The sequence below is a fragment of the Papilio machaon genome, chromosome 25 (assembly GCF_912999745.1).
Source record: "Papilio machaon chromosome 25, ilPapMach1.1, whole genome shotgun sequence".
Taxonomy (NCBI): Eukaryota; Metazoa; Arthropoda; class Insecta; order Lepidoptera; family Papilionidae; genus Papilio; species Papilio machaon.
In genome coordinates this window covers 441,124-466,348 of record NC_060010.1, presented here as the reverse complement: position 1 = coordinate 466,348, position 25,225 = coordinate 441,124, and the positions used below count along the sequence as shown (strand labels likewise).

Here is a 25,225-nt window from a genome sequence, read left to right as displayed (position 1 = left end):
TAAGATAATAAAAAAAAATACAAAACTATATTTTTAAAACAATTACAATTCTGTATTCTTGACTTTACTATGCCAATCCTTGAATATATTTACAGCTTTAAAAACATCATTAACAAATATTTGTGGTAGTTCTAAAGCTAGGAAATGGCCGCCATCTTCCAACACTGTAGCACCTAAAAAGTTGAGATACTTCGTCTTCAGTACACTGGGAGGCTGGTATATCATCTCGCTCTTCGTCTGGAAGGCCCAAGTTGGGACTGGTGTTGTGTAGCTGAAAATAAAGTTAGAATAAGCATTCCTGAATGACTTCCACAGTTAATTTTTTTTAAAACAGTATTATGAGGGTCACAATGTACCAGTGTTCCGACAAACTTAACCTACCTATAGCAAATTGATATATATATTTATAAATAACTAACTCTTTCCGTCATACAAAATAAGGAAGACATTATATTATTTGCCATATTACACATTTATAACGCAGTGTAATAAGATTTATTAAGTTTATAAATAAAATTTTACTGACTCTATTTAAGCTAATATGATTTTATGAAGAGCAAGCATAAAAAAGATGTGAAAAGTAAAAATAAACATTGTTTCAATCGTAAAAAATTCAATTTTATTTACAACTAGCTGTCTGCGACTCCGACCGCAAGGCATTAAAAAACTTAGTAGCGTACGTGTTCTTTCAAACTATGTTCTACATCCATAACAAATTTCAGCCATTGAATCATTCTGTAAATTCAAAAGATTTTCTAACAAACATCCATACATACATCCAAACGTTTGCATTTATAATATTACTAGCTGTCGCCCGCGACTCCGTCCGCGCGGTATAAAAAAAACTTAATGATTATCCTATGTGTTCTTCCAGACTATGTTCTACATCTGGGCCAAATTTCATCAAGGTCCGTTTCGCCGTTCCGGAGATATGCCTTCAAACAAACATCCATCCATCCATCTCTACATTCGCATTTATAATATTAGTAAGATTAACATAAAATCTGTTCTGCTCTCCACGCCGGTCTGTCTGAACAATACCATCAATAAATAAATGACTACACGATCATAATACAATTAGGTTAAAGATAAATGACGTAAAGTAACACTTCATCGTTAATAGTGTAGGCAAGAAAATAAGCAAGTGTAAGCTATCATGTTATTGTGGACTCATAGTATATACTCACGAATCTAAATCCAGTTCTCTGTTTTTACTACTTGTTTGTTCAGCGTACAATCTCATAGAAGTGGTGATACAATTGGACGTCCAGTATATCATCAGATTGTCAATAAGTTGGTCCTTCGTAAACCTGATCTCCAAACCGCCGTCAGGTTTTAACTTGTTCTCTACATTAGTCCACGTTGAGAACTTCTCTAGGATATACGCTAGAAGACCTGATGGAGAGTCAGTTAAACTGACTCCTGAAAAAGTAGGCAAAAAAAAAAATTAAAAACTTTCCACTGTCGTAACTCCTGTACAAAATGTGAATGATAGGTATGTTTTTTAGCCGACTTCAAAAAGAAGGAGGTTATCAATTCGACTGAATTTTTTTTTTTTTTTATGTGTGTTACCGCGAATCTCCGTCCCTGGTGGTCCGATTTTGATAAAAATTATTTTTGTCAATAGAAAACCGTTGTTGGATTTTATTGTGCTTCTGCCCGCGTTATCGTCTGCCCAGAATTAAAAAAATAGTAGTCTATGCGCTATTCGAGCAGCAATCTATCTCTGTGGCAAGTTACATCCAGATTTGTCTTTTAATATGAACCAGTATGACGTAAGTATTAATATTGATATATTACAGATGTAACTTTTTTCATTGGAGGGGTCGAAATGTTCAAATATGGAGGTTACTTCATATTCTTACAAAATTTAATTAATTTATTCGATTGTCGTTTTATTCGCATTACATTACTACGTCTGGTCTCATACTCTCCATATAATAACTTTAGAATCACTAATTTGATTTTTTAACTTACCAACTGTATCAGGCTTAGTGCCTTGTATGTGTGCGTATCCAGTCTCTTCTAGAAGATACGAGAAGAAAGAAGACAGAGGATACATGCGACTTGCTAGATGACTCTCCACCACCAGGGATGGGAAGAAAGCGCCCAGGATTGTTTTTAATGTTGCCTGTTTGTTCTGATAACAAGAAAATTCGGTTATTAATCTGAACGTTGTACTCCTTGAACTCAAGTTGTTACTGAGTGTATATTAAAAAAAAAACTTCTATTCCTTTTAAAATAAATTGTTTCCTTTCTCCTCTACTTCCTAAATTAATAGACAGATGATGAAACTTTGCTATGTTCGTGTTAAGATGTCAGATAAACTTTGTGCTCTAAAAAATTAAATATATTTTTTTGTAAAAGAAACATTTTGGTTAAACTATTATTTAAGTCGTTTACGAATATAATATTTTAATTACTAGACAGTTAACCGTTATCCGTTTAAGGGACGTAAGAAATTTTTTTTTAAATCCAATTTATTGAAAAAGACTTACTTGCACCATCGCGAAGTTCGTATGATGCCCTAGTATATCTTCAGGGTATAATGTAGCAAGTGATGATGCGACTGCTGAGCCCCAGTCACCACCTTGGATGTAGAATTTCTTGAAACCAAGCCTGCTCATCAGATTTTTGAAAATCACTGCCATCTGGCCCGGAGCCACGCCCGGACGTACTGGTGCCTGGGATGAAGGGTAAATATAAAACGTTAAACATGTTAATTTTATATTGTAGACAGCAGAAACGGGAGTTACAAATTATGGACTGGCAGGATATGGCGCTGGACGGAACATTACAAATAACCCACATAGTCTTATATACTAGTACATAAAGGCTGTATTGTAAATTTGCACTTTTGTAAGTGTAACTCTTTTCGATAAATAATAAAAATATAAATACTAATTACTACCTTACTAATAAAATCAGCCGCTAGATGGCGTTATACTCACATCTGAGAACCCATAACCAGGCAAACTTGGCACTACGACTTCAAAAGCAAAGTTATAGCCGGACTGTTGTTTGGTCAGTAGAGGTATAGCTTCGTAGAACTCTCGCACAGAGCCCGGCCAGCCGTGCATTAGTAGTAGAGGCACTACTTCCACTCCTGCCGGTACCTAATTGGAACGTCGTGAAATTATAATAATAGTTAGATTACTTTTTTATAGTATAAGCCGGAAAATGAGCTAGCGGCCAACTGATTTCGCTAATATAGCGAAGTGAATGACCATTGAAATTAGCACCAAGTTAAAAAGTTGCTGTGTTGCCTGCCTTTAATAGAGAAAGAACGTTCAGAAAGAAGACTTTTATATAGGGTTGCCAGGTCCCCAAACCTACTAGCCGGACAGACCAGCCAGTTTGGTCGGACATTTGGATAGAAAGGTCGGACACCCTACATTAATTTTGTCTCAGTATTAATAGGTACCTTCGTTTTGGAAATGTAAAAAGCCTAACAAAACCCGGACAACTCGGACACCGTTTATTTTGGCCGGACACGCAATCCAAAAAGCCTACCTATGTCCGGCTTTATCCGGACGCCTGGCAACGCTACTTTTATATACATATACTGCGACAAATTTATCTGGTCTGATGGGTGAAACTGTAACTAAGGTAGAATAGGTATTTGGTGCAAATCTGGGAAAAATGTGCTCCAAATTCCGTTTCAGACCGAAGTGAGTTGTCAAATCATGTCCGGAGAACATCTTACTAATATTATAAATGCGAAAATTTAGATGGATGGATTGATGGATGTTTGTAGGAAGGTATCTCCAGAACGGCTACATGGATTTCGGTAACATTTGGCATAAATGTAGAGCATAGTCTGGAAGAACACATAGGCTATTAATTTTTTCTTGATTCCTCGCGGACGGAGTCGCAGTCGACAACTAGCTTTTAATGACATTCACTGGTCAAGATAAGTTTGTAGGACTATAACTAATAATTCTAAGAAAGAAAAAAAAAATTACCTGTGGTTTAACTCGTATGAAATGTATATCCAAACCTTGAATATTTGTCTTGAACTGAGGATATTTATTCAAAAATGCCTCCCGTTCTTTAAAAGGATACTCCTCTGCCCAGTATTTCAGCCAGGGTTCTATCGCTTTGGTGTTGAATCCATATTGGAAGGATATACCTTCTAAAGGTGGCACGAATTGTCGATGGTTTTTCAAACGACTTTTGAGATCTTTTATCATCTGTTAATATAATAGCATTAAGAATTAATTAATAAAAAACAGAAAGTTAGATTTCTAAATTTAATACACTGCCATCTATGTTTGAGATTATAAAAAAAAGCGTTCTGATTTTTCGAGCATATTTTTAAATAATAATATCTAAATAACCGAACTTTATCGATCCGTTATCAGGTATAATTCTTGAGATAAGATTATTTTGAATTATATTTTATGTGGGGACTAGTGCAGAGTTCTTAAACTAATTACTATTGCAATTCTAAGACCAATAATTCAGTCCGAGATTAATTATTGTATTCGCTTGTTAAACTAAAAAATCTACTAGTCTTCTAGTTATTTAAAAAAAAAAATGGGACCCATCTGCAAACACTTCCTTTCGATTAAAATATTTTTTATCAAAATCGGAGCACCAGGGGCAGAGCATCGCGGTAACAAACATAAAAATACAGTCAAATTAATAACCTCCTTCTTTTTGAAGTCGGCTAAAAATTGGAATAGTGTCTTTAATTTAAATAAATTCGATTCAACCATTGTCAGTACTATAACAAAGTCTAAGTAAGTCAACTTTTATATAAACTCACCTCATCACTAAATTTAACTTTGAACGGCCTTATACTTGTATCCTGCTTTCCTTTAAGTTCCTTCGGTCCCCACCATTCTTGGGGATCCAATTTTGGCACTTGTGAAGATCCGCTACTAAATGTTGACCAACAGATGTACGCCGCAACGGCGACCAACAAACCCAATAGGATTTTAGACATCTGTGTATTAATAGGTTACGTCATTAATAGCTGTGAACTATTTGAAAAAAAAAATAATTACGTAAAGATAACTTGCACTTGGTCACGGAACTGCGAAAATTAAACACACACACCCACGAAAAACATACAAAAACACATAAAAAATAGACTCGTAAAATACACGAAAACATCAGTCAAATAATAATAAGCATTGTACTAATAAAACGTAAACACATTTCAGTTAGTGTATTTAAAAATAATACCTTTAACTTGTTGGTCCCCTTATTCAAGGACTAATATTTAAAAAAAAAATGTGTTGCTTTATTTAAACAATAGAGTTGACTGGTCACGATGAATGCGCGTCTTCACTGAACATGTAGTATTAAATAATTCGTAATCATGATACGACGAAAATAAAGTAGGGTGACCAAAATAAAATAGGACGTGCCATCGCAATTGTAAAAAAAGGTCCCGATTTGTGTGTAAACAATAATAATAATTGGGCATAAATCAAATTTGAATTGAATTCGTTTTTGTAGAGTAAAATTATTACACAGAAAGTAAGACAATTTATTGACATCAGTAATGACCGATTTATCAGCGACTGACTAGTGGGTACTAGCCCCGGGCTTTAGGCCTCCAGATTGTCTGATGTATCTTCTTGTTTTGTAAAACCCATAATTCATTAATCCTTAATGTGACAACGGGAGAAATATAAAAAAGAACAGTTCCATCAACTACGCTTTGTAGTAGATAAGTGTACGATAAAAAAAAATGTTTACAATCATATGATGGTATGTTTTGAGGCAGTATCCTAATTATTTATCCATCAATATGGTAACCCTAACCTCGTAACACTGGGTATGTAGGTTGCTATTGCGTAACATACATCGCGAACTGATAAGTGGTCAAAATCTTCTAACTTCTGAGGAAATCCTCTCAAGTAAAAACGAAACCTGACTTATTAAAGGTATAGTACTCGTAATAGCATGAAATCTTTTTTTGATCATTTTCTTCGGTTTTTCGGTTTGGATCGGATTTCGAAATAAAATAAAAAGTAACGAATAATAAATCATAACTTTATTACAAAACTATTTAAAACACTTTTTACAGTTCTGTGTTCTTTGATTCATTTTTATGCCAATTTTTAAAAGCATCAACAGCTTTGAAGACATCTTTGGCGAAGATTTCAGGCAGTTCAAATGCGAGGAAATGACCTCCATCTTCTAAAACTGTCGTTCCCAAGAGGTTGATGTATTTCGTCTTCAGAATGCTGGGAGGCTGGTACATACCTTCGTATTTAGCTTGGAACGCCCATGTTGGCACTGGAGTCGGATACCTGTGGAACAGAATAATATCGTCACTTATACTCCTAGGTCTTATTGATTCAAATTTCACTTCTAAATTCACTGTGGAAGCGCCTTCAAGAGACTTCATCATAAACAAAAATGTTACATGGACTTAACAACAAGGAACTGTTGAGAAGAAATTTTTTAATAACAATTTTCGTGTCGCAACTTTCCGTATTATTGAGGTCTTCTAAGAGTTAAAAGAATAAGTTGTCATTGGATTTAATTACTTTTTTAATATATTGCTTGTTAACTTACTCATCTATCTCCAGCTCTCTGTTCTTGTTGCTCAATTCTTCAGCGTACAGTCTTACGGAAGTTGTAATTCTGTTAGTAGACCAGTAGACCATCAGGTTGTCGATCAGCTGTGTCTTAGTGAACCGCCTCTCAAGACCTCCGTCGGGCAACTTGCGGTGATTACGATTTGTGTTGGTCGAGAACTTTTCCAGAATATACGCGAGAAGACCAGAAGGAGAATCAGTTAGCGCAACACCTGGAAACATGGTACTATTGGTACTACGCTATGAAATGTAACAGAAGGTAAGTTTAGATTTTTACGTTAGTCTATTCAAATGAAATGATGTAATTTTACTCTGAATCAATATTTTGTAAGTTTATTGATACTTAAATGTCAAGAATACTTACCAACTGTATCAGGTTTGGTGGCCTGAATATGGAAGTATCCGAATTCTTCCATCAAGAAAGCAAAGTTGTCAAAAAGAGGATACATTCGGTCAGCTAAGTGACTCTCAACCACTAGAGATGGGAAGAAAGCGCCAAGCATTGTTTTGAATCCACCCTTTTTATTCTGAAAAAAATCAGGTAAAACCAAATATGGTTATAATTCTTTTGGATGCCTTTTAAGGAATTTTTTGTCTTTGAAAATTGCACATTTTAAAGCGATACATTTAAAGCATTTCCAACCATAGAAGCTTTGTAATTTGAGTCATAAATAAATTATTTAATATTGAGTTTTGCGCCATCTTTTGTTAGTTTATTGTCAACGTACTTTAAATTTAAAGTTTAATAGATGGCGTTACATGATTCAACAATTGTGCAAAGATTTGTCGCTACACAGTATTAAAACTCCTTACTTGTATCACCGCCATATTGGTGTGATAACCTAGTACATCTTTTGGGTATAAGGTAGCCATCGCTGAGCCGGTGGTGGAGCCCCAGTCTCCACCCTGGATGTAGAACTTCTTGAAGCCAAGTCTCATCATCAGGTTCTTGAAGATCACTGCCATTTGTGTTGTTGATAACCCTGGTCGGACCGGTGCCTGGAGGACACAGAAAGATTTATTATTTTAAATTACCTCAAAAGTTTTGCTAGAACCAAATAATGTCCTGTCTCTACCTTAGGTAAAAAGCAGATATTGGTAGGTATGCTTTGATGGTGATTAATTTAGGCTTGTCAATTGAATAAATAAGCAAGAAACATAGATAAATTTTTAACTACTTACTATTAATTTAAGGCTAAAGGGTGTTAAAAGGTTCAAAGCAAATACAAAGAGGTAGATTCGTAGTAGACTGACGAAATGAAACTAATTTTAAGCAAGTCACCTTGGTCAATTTTATGTGTACTTACGTCTGAAAATCCGAATCCTGGTAAACTAGGCGCAATGAGTTCAAAAGCGAAGTTATACCCAGGCTGTTGTCGTGTTAGTATAGGTATAGCCTCGTAGAACTCTCGAATGGAGCCTGGCCAGCCGTGCATTATTAATAGAGGTACTACCTCTACACCTGCTGGGACCTGAAGATAAATAAAATTAAAAATAGTTAACGAATATGACATAGTAACTCGTGTCACTTGGTCTGTCAAATCAGCTTTGATCGTTAATAATATATGTTGCATGAATTACCAGGATCACTTGAAGCAAAACCACGATCACACAGAAGACTCATAGAATAATCATAATTGGTAGTCATATTACCTGTGGTTTGACCCTAATGAAATGTATATCCAGACCCTGGATATTGGTCTTGTAGTGCGGGAACTTGTTGAAGAAAGCCTCCCGTTCTTTGAATGGATACTCCTCAGCCCAGTATTTTATCCAGGGTTCTAACGCTTTGGTGTTGAAACCATATTGGAAGGCTATACCTTCCAGAGGCGGGGTGAACGGCCGATGATTCTTCAGTCGGTTTCTTAGGTCTTTTATCATCTGAAAATCGATTTCATATTCTTAATTTCTGTTAGTTTTTACCAAGTGCCATATTTTCGTTAAAAAGCGCCATCTTTCTTCTTTCATACAATCATAAATAATTCATAGTGATATCCGAAAGATGGCGTTGTAAAATATTTTTTCAAAAATATTTCTTTCTTCCGTAGCCTCTTTGTTACAATATGTATTTGCAATTTTTAAAATGATATGAAATATACATTTTATATTTGATTATGAAGGAAACATACCTCATCAGTAAACTGTACTTTGAATGGTCTGATACTGGTGTCCTCTTTGCCTTTGAGTTCGTTCGGCCCCCACCATACATTTTGGTCTATTTCAAAGCGTTTAGGGGATTCACTAGATAGCGCTGACCATGCTATGTAGACTACCACTAGGGCACCAAAACCGAGTAGGATTTTGGACATCTGAAAGACTTTATTTATTAACCCTGATCTGTAGTATAAGGGATTTAATTAATGTAATATTAATCTGTTACTTAAAAGAAAACTTTGTAAAACCTATTCGATGATATCCAGCCTATTGTCTATACTAATAATATAAAGACTAATAACAGAAAGACTTCAAAACTACTGAACTGATTTGAAAAATTATTTCAATATTTGGAAGCTACACAATCCCCGGGTGACATCTTACTAACAGCTCAACTTATCTTGATGAAAATAGGCTGGAAAACACAGAAGCTATAAATTGAGTTTTTATTTAATTCGCGCGGACAGAGTCGCGGACAACTACTAACAAAATACTAAATATGAGATGGCCAGGGTAATTTGTCAGTAATAAAAGCTAAAAGCGGAATACAATTCCATTTAGATCTTTTGTTGTATAAGGTAGAAACCCTATAGTTACCTTAACGCTAAATATCAACTCACACTGAAGGTTGCATAGATTGTCCTTATATTCTTCGCTAGGATTGCCACCCTATTTGTATATTTTAGGGTAGTGATATTTTGAGCAGATGCAATGCACTTTATTTAACACAAATATTTATGTGTATTTTTATGTATTTATTACTACACTGTTAAATGTAAACTGTATGAAATATTGAATTACGTAAGGTTATTTAAACATTGTAAATAAACCCAGTCATTGTGAATTGAATCGATTTCTGAACATATGGTGATAAGATAAACTGAGTTGACAAAAAATAATACAGTAGGGTTACCATTTAATTAGAAGTCTAAAGGAGAAATACGGAAGCCGCATGTTACTTTTTTTTGTAATACATATTGTAAATGCGAATGTTTAGATGGATGGATGTTTTTAGTAGGTATCTTCGGAACGGCTGAACGGAATCTTGATAAAATTTTGCACAGATATAGAACATAATCTGCAAGAACACATAGCCATAATTAGGTTTTTTAATTCCGCGCAGAGCTTGTCACCGTTGACAGCTAGTTTTTTTTTTTTTTTCAAATAATTATGATACCCTTTAGTCATTTCAGTTTTTGACACAAGTCCGAACACATTACAAAAAATCTTTAGAGTAGTAGAGTAAAAAAATGTTTGATGGAGATATTTTTAACTTGTATTCGAAAGAAAAATCTAAAGACATGTCCCGATTTTTTTCGTAAAATCATGGCGGCAATACTAAAATAGTTTTTTTACTAAACATCATGCTTGTACATAAAATGTAAAATGACACAATTTTAGCAAAAAAATGTATCGTTGGATGAGTCGATACATTATTATCATTGTTTTTTTTTAATTTCCCGATAACGGTGAATGAAAATCGCGTTGTATCATTTAACGATTAGTAGTATTTATCGGTTTAAATTACCTTATTACGTTTTTTATATCATAAGTTGGCAAACGAGCAAGCGGCCGTTTGAATTTTGCCGAACTAGTGTATTCACAGCACTTTCAAGTAAATAAAGCAATCCTTACATTTTAAAAGTAGACGTAAATTGTAAGATATTCATTAATGTGAATAAATATTACTAACACTATAGACGGTGCACGGTCTCTCGCGGGCACGATTACTAAATAGAATGGGTTTGACTCAAGGTTAGTCCAGTAGGGTAACAACACTTTAAAGAATTTCAAGTAAATAATATTCTTTGTAGAGTTTATTATAAAGTTCCCCTTGTTTTTAAAACCATTATAATTATCACATATTGTAAATCTAAGGATTTTTATATCAATAGGTGGCAAAATACCAAGCGGCAGATGTATTGTGTGTATAGCGTTGTGGAATGGTCTGTCCTCGGCGGTATTTCCAAACCAGTACGACTTAGGGTCCTTCAAAAAGCGAGCGTATATCTTTCTTAAAGGCGGATGTCCATGAGCGTCGATGATCACTTTGGTGTCCCCGGCGCTCGTTTGCCCCCTTCTCTTATAAAAAAATATTCATCCATAATTGCAGATGCGTTGCCTACCTTTAATCGACGAAGACGGGGACACACAGAAAAAAGTATATTTCTCCTACATATGCGTCCCCCACCGTTAAAGCCACTTGCCCTTCCCATCCTTTCCGTATAAGAAAAGAATGACAGGGGAAAGGGAACTTAAATTAGGCCTCCGACATGCACACTCATCGGAAGAAACGTGTAATTTCTTCCACTTCACACCTGTCTACTTTGTGGTCGTGATATTGTACCGGGCGAGCCGACCCATACGTGCAACAGATGTTGTTGCCGGCCATTGTTGTAAAATATTTATGACTTTGCGAAATGATTGTTAATTTTGTCGCATCAAAAATAATCACCATCAAAAAACGATTTTTATTGTTGGCATTATTTGAGATTAATTTGAATGGATTATGGCTTTTGGTCTAAAAGCGGGCAACCCCGAATGGGTTCGTGGGTATAATGGCAACGATAAAATGTCAGACGGCAGTTATCATCAAGCGGTCGAGCTGTGCGGTTGTGCGGACAAGTTCATTGGATTATTTCTATAAATCTTTGCGATCCGTTTTTATGTGAAGTTTTCACTATAATTAAATATTTGCGTAACTGAAATTACACAAGTATTATTTTTTCATCCCCGGCATTTACTTCGTCTGCAAATGTTACTTTTTTATTCCAATATCTATATTTTTATGACTTTGATGGTTACCCTAGTTGCCGACAGATGTTGCATAATAAAAATAAAATTTTGTACTCAGCATGACTTAGCAATTGTGTAACAAGTTCAAGGTTTTTATCAATACGCCGTATAGGAAGATAAAAGCTAAAGTATTTTGTTAAAATATATTAATTATATAGATAACTAGCTGTCGCCCGAGACTCCGACCGTGTGGGTTTAAAAAAAAAACAAAAAGTAGCCAATATGTTCTTCCAGACAATGATCTATATCTATACCAAATTTCATCAAGATCTGTTGAGCTGTTCCGGAGATACCTTCAAACAAACATCCATCCATCAAACATTTAGAATATTAGTAAAATTTATGACTCTAAAAATATGTAACTTGTACAGTGTTTAAAACTGTTATGATTTGCATTAAATTATTCAAATATTGTCACAGTTTCTAAACTACCCCTTTGAGAGGCAATTGCCTTCTTGTACCGATTGCAGAAAATTTATTTAGTTTAGGCGGGGGTCGATACCGGTCCTATACCGATGCTTAACCAATAAGGCTCCAACGCTTTCGTCATTTTTTATATAAGGCATTATTTTAAATGAAAGAGTTTCGAATGACGTTTAGTTTAATTATTTTATTAAATAAATAATGTTTTTATTCTTTACAAATTAATTAACGATTATAATTAAAGCATTTCTATAAATTTTATAACTCTGTATTCGTAGTTTTCTTATGCCAATTTCTGAACGCATTAACAGCTTTGAAAATATCATTTACGATGACTTGGGGCAGTTCCAAGGCAAGGAAGTGTCCACCGTCATCCAAAACAGTTGAGCCTAGGAGATTGGGAAATTTCAGTTTCAGGATACCGGGCGGTTGATACATAATTTCGTACTTCGCCTGTACAACCCACGTCGGTACTGGTGTGGGCAATCTAAAAATGAAAATTATTTAGATTATGTCATTGATCATTCGTTAATGGAAATATACGAGTAGTTTGTTTCTGAAAAAACTAAATCAAACTTTTTATATAGGTAAAACAGCCTTTTCCCGCGACTCTGTCCGCGCGGAATTAAAAAAAAATTAGGCCGGCAACACATCTACGGTTCCTTTTGGTATAGCGGATTTCCATGGGCGTCGGATCAATTAATGTTTGGCGATCCGCTGCTCGCATATATCCATTCATCTAACCATCCTTCCAAACTTTCGCATTTACAATTTTAGTAAAATTAAAAGCTCTAACAATATTTTAGGATGAAAAAAAAAATTAAGAAGAATCTCTAAATTATTACTCAATCGAAATGACATACTCTCCAAGTTCCAACTGTTGGTTCTTCCTGCTCATTTCCTCAGCGTACAATCTCATGGAAGTTGTTATGCAGTTGGAGGTCCAGTATAACATTAAGTTGTCGATCAACTGAGCCTTGGTAAAACGGAACTCGAGTCCACCGTCTGCCTTGTGGCGGTGATCACGACGAGTCCATACGGAGAACTTCTCCAGAATGTAGGCCAGAAGACCGGACGGGGAATCAGTTAATGCCACACCTGTAATCAGAAATATCCAGTTTAATCAAGCAAATGCTAGCTGAACTAGGTTTTATAAGTCATGTCAAAGATACGACCCGCGGGCCGCTTTCGTATCGCAATGTGTCACAGAAAGAAGAACCATGTTTTTTTATAGCTTTTAGAATCTTCTAATTTAATAAATAAAATGTTAGAGTAATTCAGTTCATTTTTTATCTTCGATCTGGCCCACCTACGAAATCAAAATTTAATATATGGCCCACCGAAAATTGAGATTGACACCTCTGTTTTATAGGGAAGGCGATACAATTTCATAGTTGGTTCTGTGTGGTCTAGTATAACACCAATCGAGCCGGCACAATCATGCAAAATAAGTTTTTGTTGCTGGTATCTACCATTGTTAAATTTTACAGTGTTGTTGATATGCTTACCAACTGAATCCGGTTTGGTAGCCTGCAAATGGTAATATCCGAATTCTTCCATTAAGTAAGCAAAGAAATCAGACAAGGGATACATTCTGCTTGCCAGATGACTCTCTACCACTAGAGATGGAATGTAAGCACCAAGTATCGTCTTCAAGGTTGCCTGTTTGTTCTGTAATTAAAAAAAATGAGGAGATGATATCTGCAAATCTGGAGCGCTCGTATTCAGTAGGATAAGGAAGGAGATGACAAACTTACTTGAACTACGGGCATGTTAGTGTGGTGACCGAGTACATCTTCAGGGAATAATGTAACCAGAGCAGAAGCAATAATAGATCCCCAGTCACCGCCTTGTACGTAGAACTTTTTAAAGCCAAGCCTCTGCATGAGATTTCTGAAGATCACGGACACTTGCGGCGGAGCCAAACCGGGGCGGACTGAACCCTGTGCGATAATTATACCAAATCAAAATCTTGGGAGTTCGCTCCAAACTTTTTTGAAAAAAGAAATATTAAGAAAAATTTAATACAGAAGTAAAACAGCTGATAAAGTAAAGGTATAACGAAGTAATTGTTTGAGTTACAGTGAATTACTGAAACCAAGATCCCCGCTAAAACATATTGTGATCATATTTTGTCAAAGATAATGAAAGGGAAGACGATATGTATTAAACAGAGATTTTGGTCTCAAAAACCAACGATTAGTGATACATCTTATTTATAAATAATTCGTATTACAGTAATAATAAAATGTATTCTTCAAACATGTTTGTGTTATATGTTAATAATGTAACTGAGTATCAATGGAAAATTCCTTTAAAAAATGAATGAATTCTTACTTGTGAAAATCCGTACCCAGGTAGACTAGGAGCTATAACTTCAAAGGCAAAGTTATAGCCTGGTTGTTGTTTGGTCAGTAAGGGTATAGCTTCATAAAACTCTCGCACGGATTTCAAAAGCTGATGATACACAATCTACGGCTGAATTAGCAGCAGCTTTCGACGTGAGCGTCATAACAATATTGGTCTATTTGCGTCAAATTGGCAAGGAAAAAAAGCTTGACAAATGGGAGCCCCACGAACTAAATGATCGCCAGCGTGAAGTACGCGTTCTCTTTGCTGATATATGCGGATTGCATCACGATGTTTTCCTACACCGAATAATGTCGGATATATGTTCATATGTAAATCGAAAGTCGAAAAACACATTGGTGCATGGCGGGAATCGAACCCAGGCACTGCAGATTACAAGTCAAGTGCTTAACCCCTAAGCCATCGACGCTCATTTTTAGATTTGTACTATAAATATGTCGTACTATCGAAATTATAAAGAATATAAAAAATACGGGTAAAATAAGAAACTTATAAGCATATAATAAAAACATTTATTTCTACTTTAAAACTTAATAATAAAAGTAGCTTATTTGCGCCAGTTTCTAAAAGCGTCTACAGCTTTGAAAATATCATCAGCAAATATCTGAGGTAATTCAAATGCGAGGAAATGTCCGCCATCTTCTAAAACTGTGGTTCCCAACAGATTGATGAATTTCGTCTTTAGAATGCCGGGAGGCTGGTATATTATTTCGGTTTTCGCTTGGAACGCCCATGTTGGCACCGGTGTTGTAAAGCTGGAAAGAAATAAATATAAACACATTATAATACAAACAAAATTTATTAAACTTCTATCTCTAGATATTCTGCGGAAAAAAATCTGCAGAATTGCTAGAATTCACGGCTGCATTTATAAATGAAGGTAGAGAAAAATGTTGCAAAGAAGGAATGAGCACGAAACAAAGAAAAATTGAAAACACTTACGCACACTTAAAAACAATTAAGAGGGCCTAGCACGAAAATTTATGACAATCGTCTTCGTGTACTCATCGTCAATTGTGTTATAATTATGAGAGATTTTGGTGTACTTTACGCCCGCTTTACAAATTTAGCTAGCTAAAGCCAAAAGACAATTGGTGTAACGACAAGAAGAGCAAAAAATTCCAGTTGACAATATTTCGTCCTGGTTCGTTATACTTACTTACTCAATCCCAGATCTCGATTTTTCTTGCTTAAATCTTCAGCATACAGTCTCATGGATGTAGTGATGCAGCCAGTAGTCCAGTAGACCATGAGGCAATCAATGAGCTGTTCTTTAGTAAACCGAAACCCGTGGCCGCCGTCGACTTTGTTACGATGCTCGCGACGCGTCCACAAGAAGAACTTCTCAAGGATGTAAGCCAGAAGACCAGATGGAGAATCAGTTAAGCCTACACCTAGAAAACAGAAAATAAAGCGTTTGAAATAACTATTTCAGATACTGCGTCAAACTCATTCTACTATCGACATATAGTCAGACATATTTAATATTCTGATAAGAATTTGAAAATGGGATTTAAAAGAACTTGCTTATCATTTTTACCTCTTCTTAATCTACTTACTCCACTTGGGCTAAAGATTTTTATAAAGAAATGTGTAGTGTTCTTAGATAAGTGTTTCTTAGGTTAAGGTTGTTGCTAAGTCTAAAATTATGAACTTAGGTGACATCTAAGTATTGGCAAAAACAAAGTTTTTACTAGAGGCTCCTAAATACTGCTCAATGGTTTATAAATCTAAGAGATGGTATGTCAAAATGGTTACTAGACTGAAAAGGAAATACCGATTATTATGATGATGAAAAATGTCTTACGTACCAATTGTATCAGGTTTAGTCGCCTGCAGATGGAAATAACCGAATTCTTCCATAAAGAACGCGAAGATAGAAGACAGAGGATACATGCGGCTTGCTAGATGCTTCTCTACCACTAATGAAGGCAAATACGCCCCTAATATTGTTTTAAGCGCAGACTTTCCGTTCTGTAAAAAAATAAATAAGTCCCATAAGTGCTGCAGTAAACAATTTGTGCAAATATCTAACACATGCTTGTAATGTAATGTAAAAAAGTGTGTATGAGATAAAATAGGAAAATTCAGCAATTATTGAATTCGCATTAATTTAGCAGTCGAATGGCACCAATTAAAAACGGGGTATTTACGAATTCATCCGAGTTTACGTGGATAGCTATAAGTACCTGAAAGATTTCACACAAGTTTCGAAAATCGACTTCACTTGTGGTGTTTGAAATAAATCCTTAAGAACAACTTACTTGAGCCATGGCCATATTAGTGTGGTAACCTAAAACAACATCAGGGAAGAGTGTGACCATAGATGCGCCAATACCGGCGCCCCAGTCACCGCCTTGTAAATAGAACTTGTCAAAGCCAAGTCTACTCATCAAGTTCTTGAAAATCACAGCTATCCGCGGCGTTGCCAGACCAGGACGAACTGCCGCCTGTCACGAAAATTCAACACGTGTAATACCACAACAAGTTCACGTATTAAAGTGAGCTCGAAAGTGGCGTCGATACGAAATAGTGTTACATTTCTTGATACCCTCTTTTTCCATATATCATTCTATTTTTTATCTCATCAACAATTGAGGACCAATTGATTGATTGAACGATCCAACGAGAGAGATTATCAAACATAAAGGACTCAAGAACACAGAAACAGACAGAAGGAAAGGAAAGACAGAAGGAAACAAATAAGGACATATATTTCAAGAAAAAGACAAGAAAGTAATGAATATCTAGACAGAAGAATAGATTAAACAGCATCTACAAAAATATAAAACGTGGATAACTTACATCAGAGAATCCATATCCAGGTAAGCTAGGAACTATGACTTCAAACGCAAAGTTGTAGCCTGGGGCTCGTTGTGTGAGTAAAGGTATAGCTTCGTAGAACTCCCGCACGGAGCCCGGCCACCCGTGCATTATCAGTAGGGGTAGTACTTCTACATTTGACGGCACCTGACCAAACGTACAGAGATATAGAAAATGTGGCGAAGGTAGCCGTTATTGCAGGAATGAATAGAGTTGATCTTACTTTACTAATTAACTTTATTGACAAAATATATAGTTTTAAATACCTATTTTGTGATAGAATGTCAAATATTTTTATAAAGCTTAAATTGAAACGTAAATAAGATGTTAGTATTCCAAAAGCCATAAATTCTGTAGGATAAACCTCCCCCCAATTTATTTAATTGTCAAGGATTCCGTGAAATGACCGGTTCTTCGTGGAGTTTGTTTTTTATTTTCCTTTAAACCATAATCTTAATATATATAAATCTCGTGTCACAATGTTTGTCCTCAATGGACTCCTAAACCACTTGACCGATTATAATAAAATTCGCACACCATGTGCAGTTCGATCCAACTTGAGAGATAGGATAGTTTAAATCTCAAATTATAGTCGCAATATTAATTTATTGCTAATTATTTGTCTGTTATTATTTGACAGTCACAATTATCTGTTAACTCCAAATAATTCTAACAGATGTCGATACCTTTCGACTGGGTTGAGTAAGTTATCAATAGATGGCGCTGCAATGGTAAATTTTTTATTCCGCGCGGACAAAGTCGCGGGCGACAGCTAGTTAGATATAGAAAAGATGTATATAAATCCCTATTTACCTGAGGTTTGACCCTGATGAAATGTATATCCAGACCCTGGATATTGGTCTTGTAATGCGGGAACTTGTTGAAGAAAGCCTCCCGTTCTTTGAACGGATACTCCTCAGCCCAGTAGTTCAGCCAGTAGTCAATAGATTTCGTATTGAACCCGTATTCGAAGCCAACGCCCTCTAGAGGCGGCGTGAACGGACGACGATTCTTCAAACGATTTTTAAGGTCATTTATCATCTGTAGAGAAGAAATTCATTATGACATTAACCTGCTCATTCGTTTACTGTACTGCACATTACGCATAACAGGACTAAAATCATATTGAAGTGTGGACCTATCACGAATCTTTGTGACAATCGCTTTCGTGTCGTCATTGTCAATGTATGCCTTCGTCTTTTTTAGTTGAATCAACCGGTGTCGAGGGCAACAGCTAGTTTATAATATTTGTAGGGATCAATGTCTTATAATAACATACCTCATCAGTAAATTGCACTTGGAAGGGTCTGATGCTTTTGTCCTCTTTTCCTTTAAGTTCATTGGGTCCCCACCACTCCTGAGGGTCCAAGCGAGGTATTTGAGGTGGCTCCTTGTTTTGTGATGACCATACTTTATATGCTATTGCAAGGATAATAAGTAGAAATATGATTCCCAACATCTGAAACAAAAAAAGTCATCACAACATTGCAATAGAGACTTACCGTAGAGTCCCACTGCAGTATAACTTTCAGTAAAAAAGTATCAAGTTAAAAAAAAAAAAAAAACAGAGATGAAATGTTATTCGGAGTATTATTTATCTGTCGTAACAATCGTTCTTTTGGTGAAACATTTAAAAAATGAATACGGAAATATTAACGTTTAGAAATCAGTACTTTTATATACGTATGTACTTTGTTGCCTTTGCAAACAAGTCCGCACTCCTGTAATACTAAACTTATTATGAGAGATATATAACATTCATATATTATAAATACTCATTTAAAGATACAATACAACCACTGTGAACATTATAAATTCACTAGACGTGGTCAGATAAGATTAGATTAGTGTAAAACAGCTCAGGACCGGTTCAAAGGTTTAGATAACAGTAGTGAACCGTTGAGCTGTGACTCAACAACTGAATTGGCGCACTATACGAGCCGAAAGCAATTATAATATACAAGCTGTCGCCCGCGACACTGTTCGCGCAGCATTAATAAAAAACTTTATAGGAAGCCTATGTGTTCTTCCAGACTATGTTCTACATCTGTGCCAAATTTCATCAAGATCCGTTGAGTCGTTCCTGAGATACGTTCAAACAAACATCCATCCATCTAAACATTCGCATTTATAATATTAGTAAGATTACGCAGAATAATTTTGTACTTAGAACTCAAGATTACGTAATTATATTGTAAGTCATTAATTCATTTTTATTTTTGTTTTTGAATTTTATACATTTATTTTTTTATCTTTGTTGCATCTGTTATTAAAATTTAACAACTTGGGATTCAATATTCAATGTACGTAATTCATTTTGTTTTTCATGAAGACATGGTAAATTGTATGTGGGTGGATATTTGTTTGAAGGTATCTCCCAAACGGCTCAACAGATCTTGATGAAATTTGGCACAGATGTGTGCACATAGGAACATAGGGAACATAGTCTGGAAGCACACATAGGCTACTTATCACTTTTTTTATTTCCTCGCGGACAGAGCTTCGACCGAAAATAACTTTATTTTCAGATTTCTATTTTATTAAATAACTTCATTTTCAAGTTATTTTCTTAACTCTTAAATTTATTTTAAACAATATATATTTATTATATCAGTAAAAATTATTTTAGTATAATATATCATTATTAATTACAAGGTGTTTGAAACAAAAAAATATATATATTGTTTGGACTTTCCGTGGTTGTAACATCTGTAATCGCTATTTCTTAAAAAAATGAAAGGAATACACAGTTTTTTTTTATTTAGATTTCTTTATGAATGATTTTAGGAATCGTGTATTAGAGTAAATGCTACTAATCAAATAATAATACAGTGTTAACATTGATAAAGCCCGCACTATCTTTTATACAAATGTTCCGCTCGCCCGGTGCAATACCACAAAAGATAGGAGTCAAGGTGAATTTCCACGTTTCGTCGTGAGTGTACGTGTCTGAGGTCTGATTGTGTCCTCTTCCCCTTTATACATTTTTCTTATAAGGAAAGGATAGGAACTGGAAGTGGATTTAACGGGGGGAATTTCCCCTTACTAAAATTAGGACTTTGGCACTCACATTCATTAGACGAAACGCGGAATTACTTCCACTTGTCGTCTGTCTTCTGTGTGGTTGTGGTATTGCACCGGTCGAGGCCCATTCGTACACCTAACAAATATTGTTGTTGCGGGATCTACCACTGTTAATATACAGTGAAACCTGGTTAAGTGAGACATCAAGGGACCTGCAATGTCGTTTCACTTATAGAGGTATTCCACTTACCCAGTGTCTCAGATATACAGGTATAAATAAATATCTGTCTCATTTACAGAGGGTTCCATTAATAGAGGTGAGAATACAGGTTATTTCAGTTTATTTCAGTTATTTCAGTTTGACATTTTTCAAATAAACATCTGTATGATAGTAAAGCGAAACTAAAACTGAAGGTAATTGAAGCTCAAAATTTGTACTTACGTACTTGGAATTACGTGTGGGATTTGTGGGTAGAATAAGAATGAGTAAACAAACAATGTTATCTCAGTTACAGAGGTTTATGCATATAAAATTTACTCGCTGTCTCAGTTATAGAGATAACTATGATGATAAATCGAAAGAACAAATCCCAGATATAGAGGTTTACCTCGTCCCACTAACAGAGGTAATTCAGTGCCAAAGTGTTGGGACCTCAGCATGAGTTCCAGTTATGGAGGTTTCTCACTTATCTAGGTCCCACTTAACCAAGTTTCACTGTACTATGTAGTATCAAATATTTCGTGAAAATATATTTTTTTTGTTAACAAAGTTTACCGGTCTTTGTCACTTGGGTACACATTGTATGTGTAAATAGCTTTCAATCCGCCAGAGGGCGTTATCAGCGCGGTGCAGGCTTGGGGTTGACTCTTATTACGGTTTGTGATACTTGAGCGAGAATATGCGGATGTAGTAAGTTAACTGCGGAAGCATTCGTGCGAAAACATACTACGTTATAATCAAAATCACAATTGTATTTGTAAATATAATATTTAAGTATGAAGTAACAATATTAAAGTTATGTAATAAAAATATTCACCAAGGCCACATAATAATATTATAATTCTCTTTTTAATCTTAATCAAAAGTGGAAACTTTTATGTTCTTCGTCTCGTTTAATTAATAACCAGAAAATTCCCTCAAATTAAACCGCGATGAGCGTCGAAAGATGACAAAGTTTTCAATTTCACAGATTAAAAAAGACTTTTCCTCTGACAACCTTGAAAGAATGGCTTTCTAATCTTCCTCTTTATTAAGGACTGTCACCCGCGACTTAGTCCGTGCGGAATTTAAAAAAAACCTTAATTAGTAGACTATGTGTCCTTCTAGTATGTTCTATATTCTGTGCCGATTTCATGGAAATCTGTTAAGCCGTTTTGGAGATACCTTGTAAGTTAAGTGATAAGTTGTACACACATACATCGAAACATTCGCAGATATAATACTAGCTTTTACCCGCGACTCCGTCCGCGCGGAATAAAAAAATAGAAAACGGGGTAAAAATTATCCTATGTCCTTTTCCTGGTTCTAAGCTACCTGCCCACCAATTTTCAGTCAAATCGATTCAGCCGTTCTTGAGTTATAAATAGTGTAACTAACACGACTTTCTTTAATATATATAAGATAGATTTGTAAGGACTAAGATTATCTGAATTTAGTTGAAAACCAAAGTAAAACTACCCTAATATTAATAAGTCTGTGGGAATAAGTCGCGGCACGCGCTCATTTGTCAGCGTTAACCGATCATGACCCTTGACTTTCATTGAAATGAGCACATAATATCCCCTGGGAACTCATACAGATTTAAACTATAAAAAACTATAAATTCCAATCTTTATCACCCCATTTATTCAACCATTTAAGGCCTGTCTTTATAAAAAGTTACAAAAACATTTATATTAGTTTTATTTTATACTATACGTCGCCCGCAACTCCGTCCTCGAGCAATTAAAAAAAAACATAATAAGTAGCCAATGTGTTCTTCCGGACTATAATCTACATCTATGACAAATTACATCCAAATCCAAGCAGCAGTTTTGGAGATATAGTTTTTTTCAATAATTTCAGCGGCCCAAGGTCGGCGAGCTCCGCATTGCTCTCCCGCATCCCCCCGCTACACCTGACATTGTTTACTTCGCAGCAACTCGCGAAAAGTTAAGAGCCGCCAAGATATCTGTTAACAACTGATGTGCCTCATAACCTCTGCCCATCCACCATCTGAACTGTTGATATTAGTAATTGTTTTTGTCGATCCATCTTTCGAAAATAACTACAAATGAGGGGCGTCGGAAAAAAACCAATAAGTTACATTTTGACATTTTTTTTATGTCGCCAATTGCTTGTGAATCATAAACTTTGCCACATTTTTACACTTTACGCAAAAAACAACAATATGTTTATAGGTTTTTGTTCCGACGCTTCTCAAATATAATTTGTTATACACTTTTTAAATATTGTGCAATTAATTTGTTTTGAATTAAAAACTACAATCAATCAAACTTTATCATATCAAAGTCAAATCAGATAATTATTTTTCGCACATTATTTTCGGATCAATGGTGACGTTGGCCACTTCTATCACCCCTTATATTTACACAGCCATAAGGGTGTGAGATGGAATTCATTAAGGGTGGATTACTGAGGGATGCTGTTGGTGGCGATAGTGAATTAGTATGTAATAAAAATATTTACAGTTGAGTTATTTTTATTGGGGTGCAAAAATAGTAACCGGCAGTGCTTCTTTGAACTTCAATATTTTTAAACTTATATATTAGGTCCTTACATATGAAATTGGCGTTTTTCGTACTGGCCACTTTAATCACGAATTTCTCCTCTTTGGTAAGGAATTCCAAATTCAAATTTGTACAGCTATAGACTCATGTATTTGTGGTTCGATGACCGTCATTCATTTGTTTTTTTTTCTTCTGTTTTTTTCTGTTTTCGTCACTCATTTTACAAAATGGAAAACTTAAAATAGCGCATTATTTACGAGTACGAGTTCCGCCGTGGCACTAGTGCTGCGGAAACGACTCGAAGGGTGAATGATGTGTATGGCGGTCGTGTTGCAAAAGAAAACACAGTTCGTTTTTGGTTCAAACGTTTTCGTTCTGGAAATTTCGATCTGCAGAACGAGCCCCGTGGACGGCCTGAGACTCAAGTTGATAATGAAGAGTTGAAGGCTATTGTGGAAGCGGATCCATCGCAAACCACGTCCGAGTTAGCTGCAGGCTGCGATGTTAGAGATAAAACTGTTTTAATTCACTTGAAGCAAATTGGGAAGATTAAAAAGCTTGAAAGGTGGGTACCTCACGAATTGACTGAAGCAAACCGGCAAACGCGCGTCGACTGTTGCGTTACATTACTAAACCGGCACAATAATGAAGGTATTTTAAACCGAATCATTACCTGTGATGAAAAATGGGTTCTTTACGATAATCGGAAGCGCTCAGCGCAATGGTTGGATCCTGGCCAGCCAGCCAAATCCTGCCCCAAGCGAAAATTAACCCCAAAAAAGTTACTTGTAAGCGTTTGATGGACTAGTGCCGGTATTGTTCATTACAGTTTTCTCAAATCTGGCCAGACTATTACGGCTGATGTCTATTGTCAGCAATTGCAAACCATGATGGAAAAGCTAGCGGCTAAACAACCTAGGCTGGTCAATCGCTCCACGCCACTGCTGCTTCACGACAACGCTAGACCACACACTGCGCAACAGACGACTACTAAATTAGAAGAGCTTCAATTGGAAAGTCTAAGACATCCTCCGTACTCCCCGGACCTTGCTCCAACAGATTACCATTTTTTTCGAAATTTGGATAACTTCTTGCAAGGGAAAAAATTCAACTCCGATGGGGCAGTCCAAATCGCCTTCAAAGATTTTATTGATTCCCGTCCGACTGGTTTTTTTAGCAAAGGGATCAATGAACTACCTATGAGATGGCAAAAGTGCATAGAAAATAATGGTTCATACTTTGATTAATTAAATATATTATATTAAAAAATATTCGACTTTTTGTTCCTCCCATACAAAACACCAATTTCATATGTAAGGACCTAATATAAAATTCTCGTTTCACAATGTTAGTTCCCGTACTCCTCCGAAACGACTTGACCGATTCTCATGAAATTTTGTGAGCATATTCAGTAGGTCTGAGAATCGGCCAACATCTATTTTTCATACCGCTATTAAGTTTTTTTTAACTGCACGCGGACGGAATCGCGGGCGACAGCTAGTAACTTACTAATGGTTCACAATAGTCTATCCACCACCACGGGATTTTTTTTGTGATTGTGTAGTCACTGTTTGTCTTGAAGAGGCCTTTACAGCTTCACCGGGCTTAAGCAATAAGCTTTTGGTAGAATTCTTTGCATTATTACTGGAAAACATGTAACATTGGTAATTTAACATGATATTATGAATGTATGAAGATATAGATTTAAAGTATCTGCAAAGATAAAGGAAGACCGAATAAAGTATGGATGAATTGTGTGAAAGAAATGTACAAGAGTACATATAGGGTTGCCAGGTCGCAAAACCTACTAGCCGGACAGACCAGCCAGTTTGGCCAGACATTTGGGTAGAAAGGTCGGACACCCTATATTATTTAGGATTTTGTCTCAGTATTAATAGGTACACTCTCGTTTGGGAAATTTAAAAAGCCTAACAAAAGCCGGACAACCGTTTATTTTGGCCGGACACGCAATCAAAAAGCCAACCTATGTACGGCTTTATCCGGACGCCTGGCAACACAAAGTACATACAATGTCTACGATACTAGAAAAGAGCAGAGGAATGATGAAAATAGGTCATTTAACTTTTCTGTCCTCATCTACGCCAATCAAAAGAAAATAACAATTATTGAAGAAGGTTATATAATACTGAAGTGACCAAAGTATCAAGATTAAATTGATTGGAAAGTTATATTATATACCACGTTGTAATTATCCAAAACTTTACAAATTTTAAATTCATTGCTGCATGTAAAACGGTTTTACAATTCTTTAATGGTAGAAAAACAGCAATGTAAATGAATTGCTAACATATTTTCATTTATAAATACGGTCGTAGTCGTGCGGA

At 35.7% G+C, this 25,225-nt stretch overlaps 4 protein-coding genes across 5 annotated transcripts; all 4 read right to left on the bottom strand.

Annotated features, from left to right (window-relative positions):
• LOC106710163 (juvenile hormone epoxide hydrolase) lies at nucleotides 1-5,297 on the bottom strand. The gene is made up of 8 exons (XM_014502248.2): nucleotides 5,194-5,297; nucleotides 4,772-4,951; nucleotides 3,966-4,193; nucleotides 2,952-3,116; nucleotides 2,499-2,684; nucleotides 1,978-2,140; nucleotides 1,188-1,422; nucleotides 1-271 (listed from the first exon to the last, which is right to left on the bottom strand). Exons 2-8 carry the CDS (start codon nucleotides 4,949-4,951, stop codon nucleotides 43-45), a joined length of 1,386 nt encoding a protein of 461 aa, XP_014357734.2. The 5' UTR covers nucleotides 5,194-5,297; the 3' UTR covers nucleotides 1-42.
• A 700-nt stretch (nucleotides 5,298-5,997) lies between these two features.
• On the bottom strand, nucleotides 5,998-10,355 carry LOC106709903 (juvenile hormone epoxide hydrolase-like). Its single transcript, XM_045684182.1, has 8 exons — nucleotides 10,243-10,355; nucleotides 8,690-8,869; nucleotides 8,214-8,441; nucleotides 7,868-8,032; nucleotides 7,374-7,559; nucleotides 6,925-7,087; nucleotides 6,538-6,772; nucleotides 5,998-6,269 (listed from the first exon to the last, which is right to left on the bottom strand). The coding sequence occupies exons 2-8, from the start codon at nucleotides 8,867-8,869 to the stop codon at nucleotides 6,038-6,040; spliced, it is 1,389 nt and encodes a 462-aa protein (XP_045540138.1). The 5' UTR covers nucleotides 10,243-10,355; the 3' UTR covers nucleotides 5,998-6,037.
• A 1,836-nt stretch (nucleotides 10,356-12,191) lies between these two features.
• Nucleotides 12,192-14,716, bottom strand: LOC123722406 (juvenile hormone epoxide hydrolase-like). Its single transcript, XM_045684105.1, has 6 exons — nucleotides 14,696-14,716; nucleotides 14,271-14,390; nucleotides 13,691-13,876; nucleotides 13,442-13,604; nucleotides 12,797-13,031; nucleotides 12,192-12,420 (listed from the first exon to the last, which is right to left on the bottom strand). Exons 1-6 carry the CDS (start codon nucleotides 14,714-14,716, stop codon nucleotides 12,192-12,194), a joined length of 954 nt encoding a protein of 317 aa, XP_045540061.1.
• A 111-nt stretch (nucleotides 14,717-14,827) lies between these two features.
• LOC106709995 (juvenile hormone epoxide hydrolase-like) lies at nucleotides 14,828-19,048 on the bottom strand. 2 transcript variants are annotated; one of them, XM_045684187.1, is made up of 8 exons: nucleotides 18,772-19,048; nucleotides 18,406-18,585; nucleotides 17,940-18,167; nucleotides 17,109-17,273; nucleotides 16,568-16,753; nucleotides 16,115-16,277; nucleotides 15,463-15,697; nucleotides 14,828-15,058 (listed from the first exon to the last, which is right to left on the bottom strand). In XM_045684187.1, exons 2-8 carry the CDS (start codon nucleotides 18,583-18,585, stop codon nucleotides 14,851-14,853), a joined length of 1,365 nt encoding a protein of 454 aa, XP_045540143.1. In that variant the 5' UTR covers nucleotides 18,772-19,048; the 3' UTR covers nucleotides 14,828-14,850. The 2 variants fall into 2 exon arrangements, with proteins under 2 accessions (XP_045540143.1, XP_014357454.2); XM_014501968.2 differs by having other exon boundaries at nucleotides 18,800-19,048.
• Between the last annotated feature and the right edge of the window lie 6,177 nt (nucleotides 19,049-25,225).

Coding starts and splice junctions, on each gene's coding strand:
- LOC123722406 (XM_045684105.1), bottom strand. CDS start 14,716: ATGAGCGTCGATGGCTTAGGG. Junction 14,391..14,695: donor TGAGCGTCGATGGCTTAGGG/GTTAAGCACTTG, acceptor GTGTATCATCAG/CTTTTGAAATCCGTGCGAGA. Junction 13,032..13,441: donor TACCAAACCGGATTCAGTTG/GTAAGCATATCA, acceptor TTCTGATTACAG/GTGTGGCATTAACTGATTCC.
- LOC106709903 (XM_045684182.1), bottom strand. CDS start 8,869: ATGTCCAAAATCCTACTCGGTTTTGGTGCCCTAGTGGTAGTCTACATA. Junction 8,442..8,689: donor AAGTACAGTTTACTGATGAG/GTATGTTTCCTT, acceptor ATCGATTTTCAG/ATGATAAAAGACCTAAGAAA. Junction 6,270..6,537: donor AGAGAGCTGGAGATAGATGA/GTAAGTTAACAA, acceptor TCTGTTCCACAG/GTATCCGACTCCAGTGCCAA.
- LOC106709995 (XM_045684187.1), bottom strand. CDS start 18,585: ATGTTGGGAATCATATTTCTACTTATTATCCTTGCAATAGCATATAAA. Junction 17,274..17,939: donor TCATCAGGGTCAAACCTCAG/GTAAATAGGGAT, acceptor ACGTTTGGTCAG/GTGCCGTCAAATGTAGAAGT. Junction 16,278..16,567: donor CTAATATGGCCATGGCTCAA/GTAAGTTGTTCT, acceptor ATTTTTTTACAG/AACGGAAAGTCTGCGCTTAA.
- LOC106710163 (XM_014502248.2), bottom strand. CDS start 4,951: ATGTCTAAAATCCTATTGGGTTTGTTGGTCGCCGTTGCGGCGTACATC. Junction 3,117..3,965: donor TCATACGAGTTAAACCACAG/GTAATTTTTTTT, acceptor CGTTCCAATTAG/GTACCGGCAGGAGTGGAAGT. Junction 2,141..2,498: donor CGAACTTCGCGATGGTGCAA/GTAAGTCTTTTT, acceptor TCTTGTTATCAG/AACAAACAGGCAACATTAAA.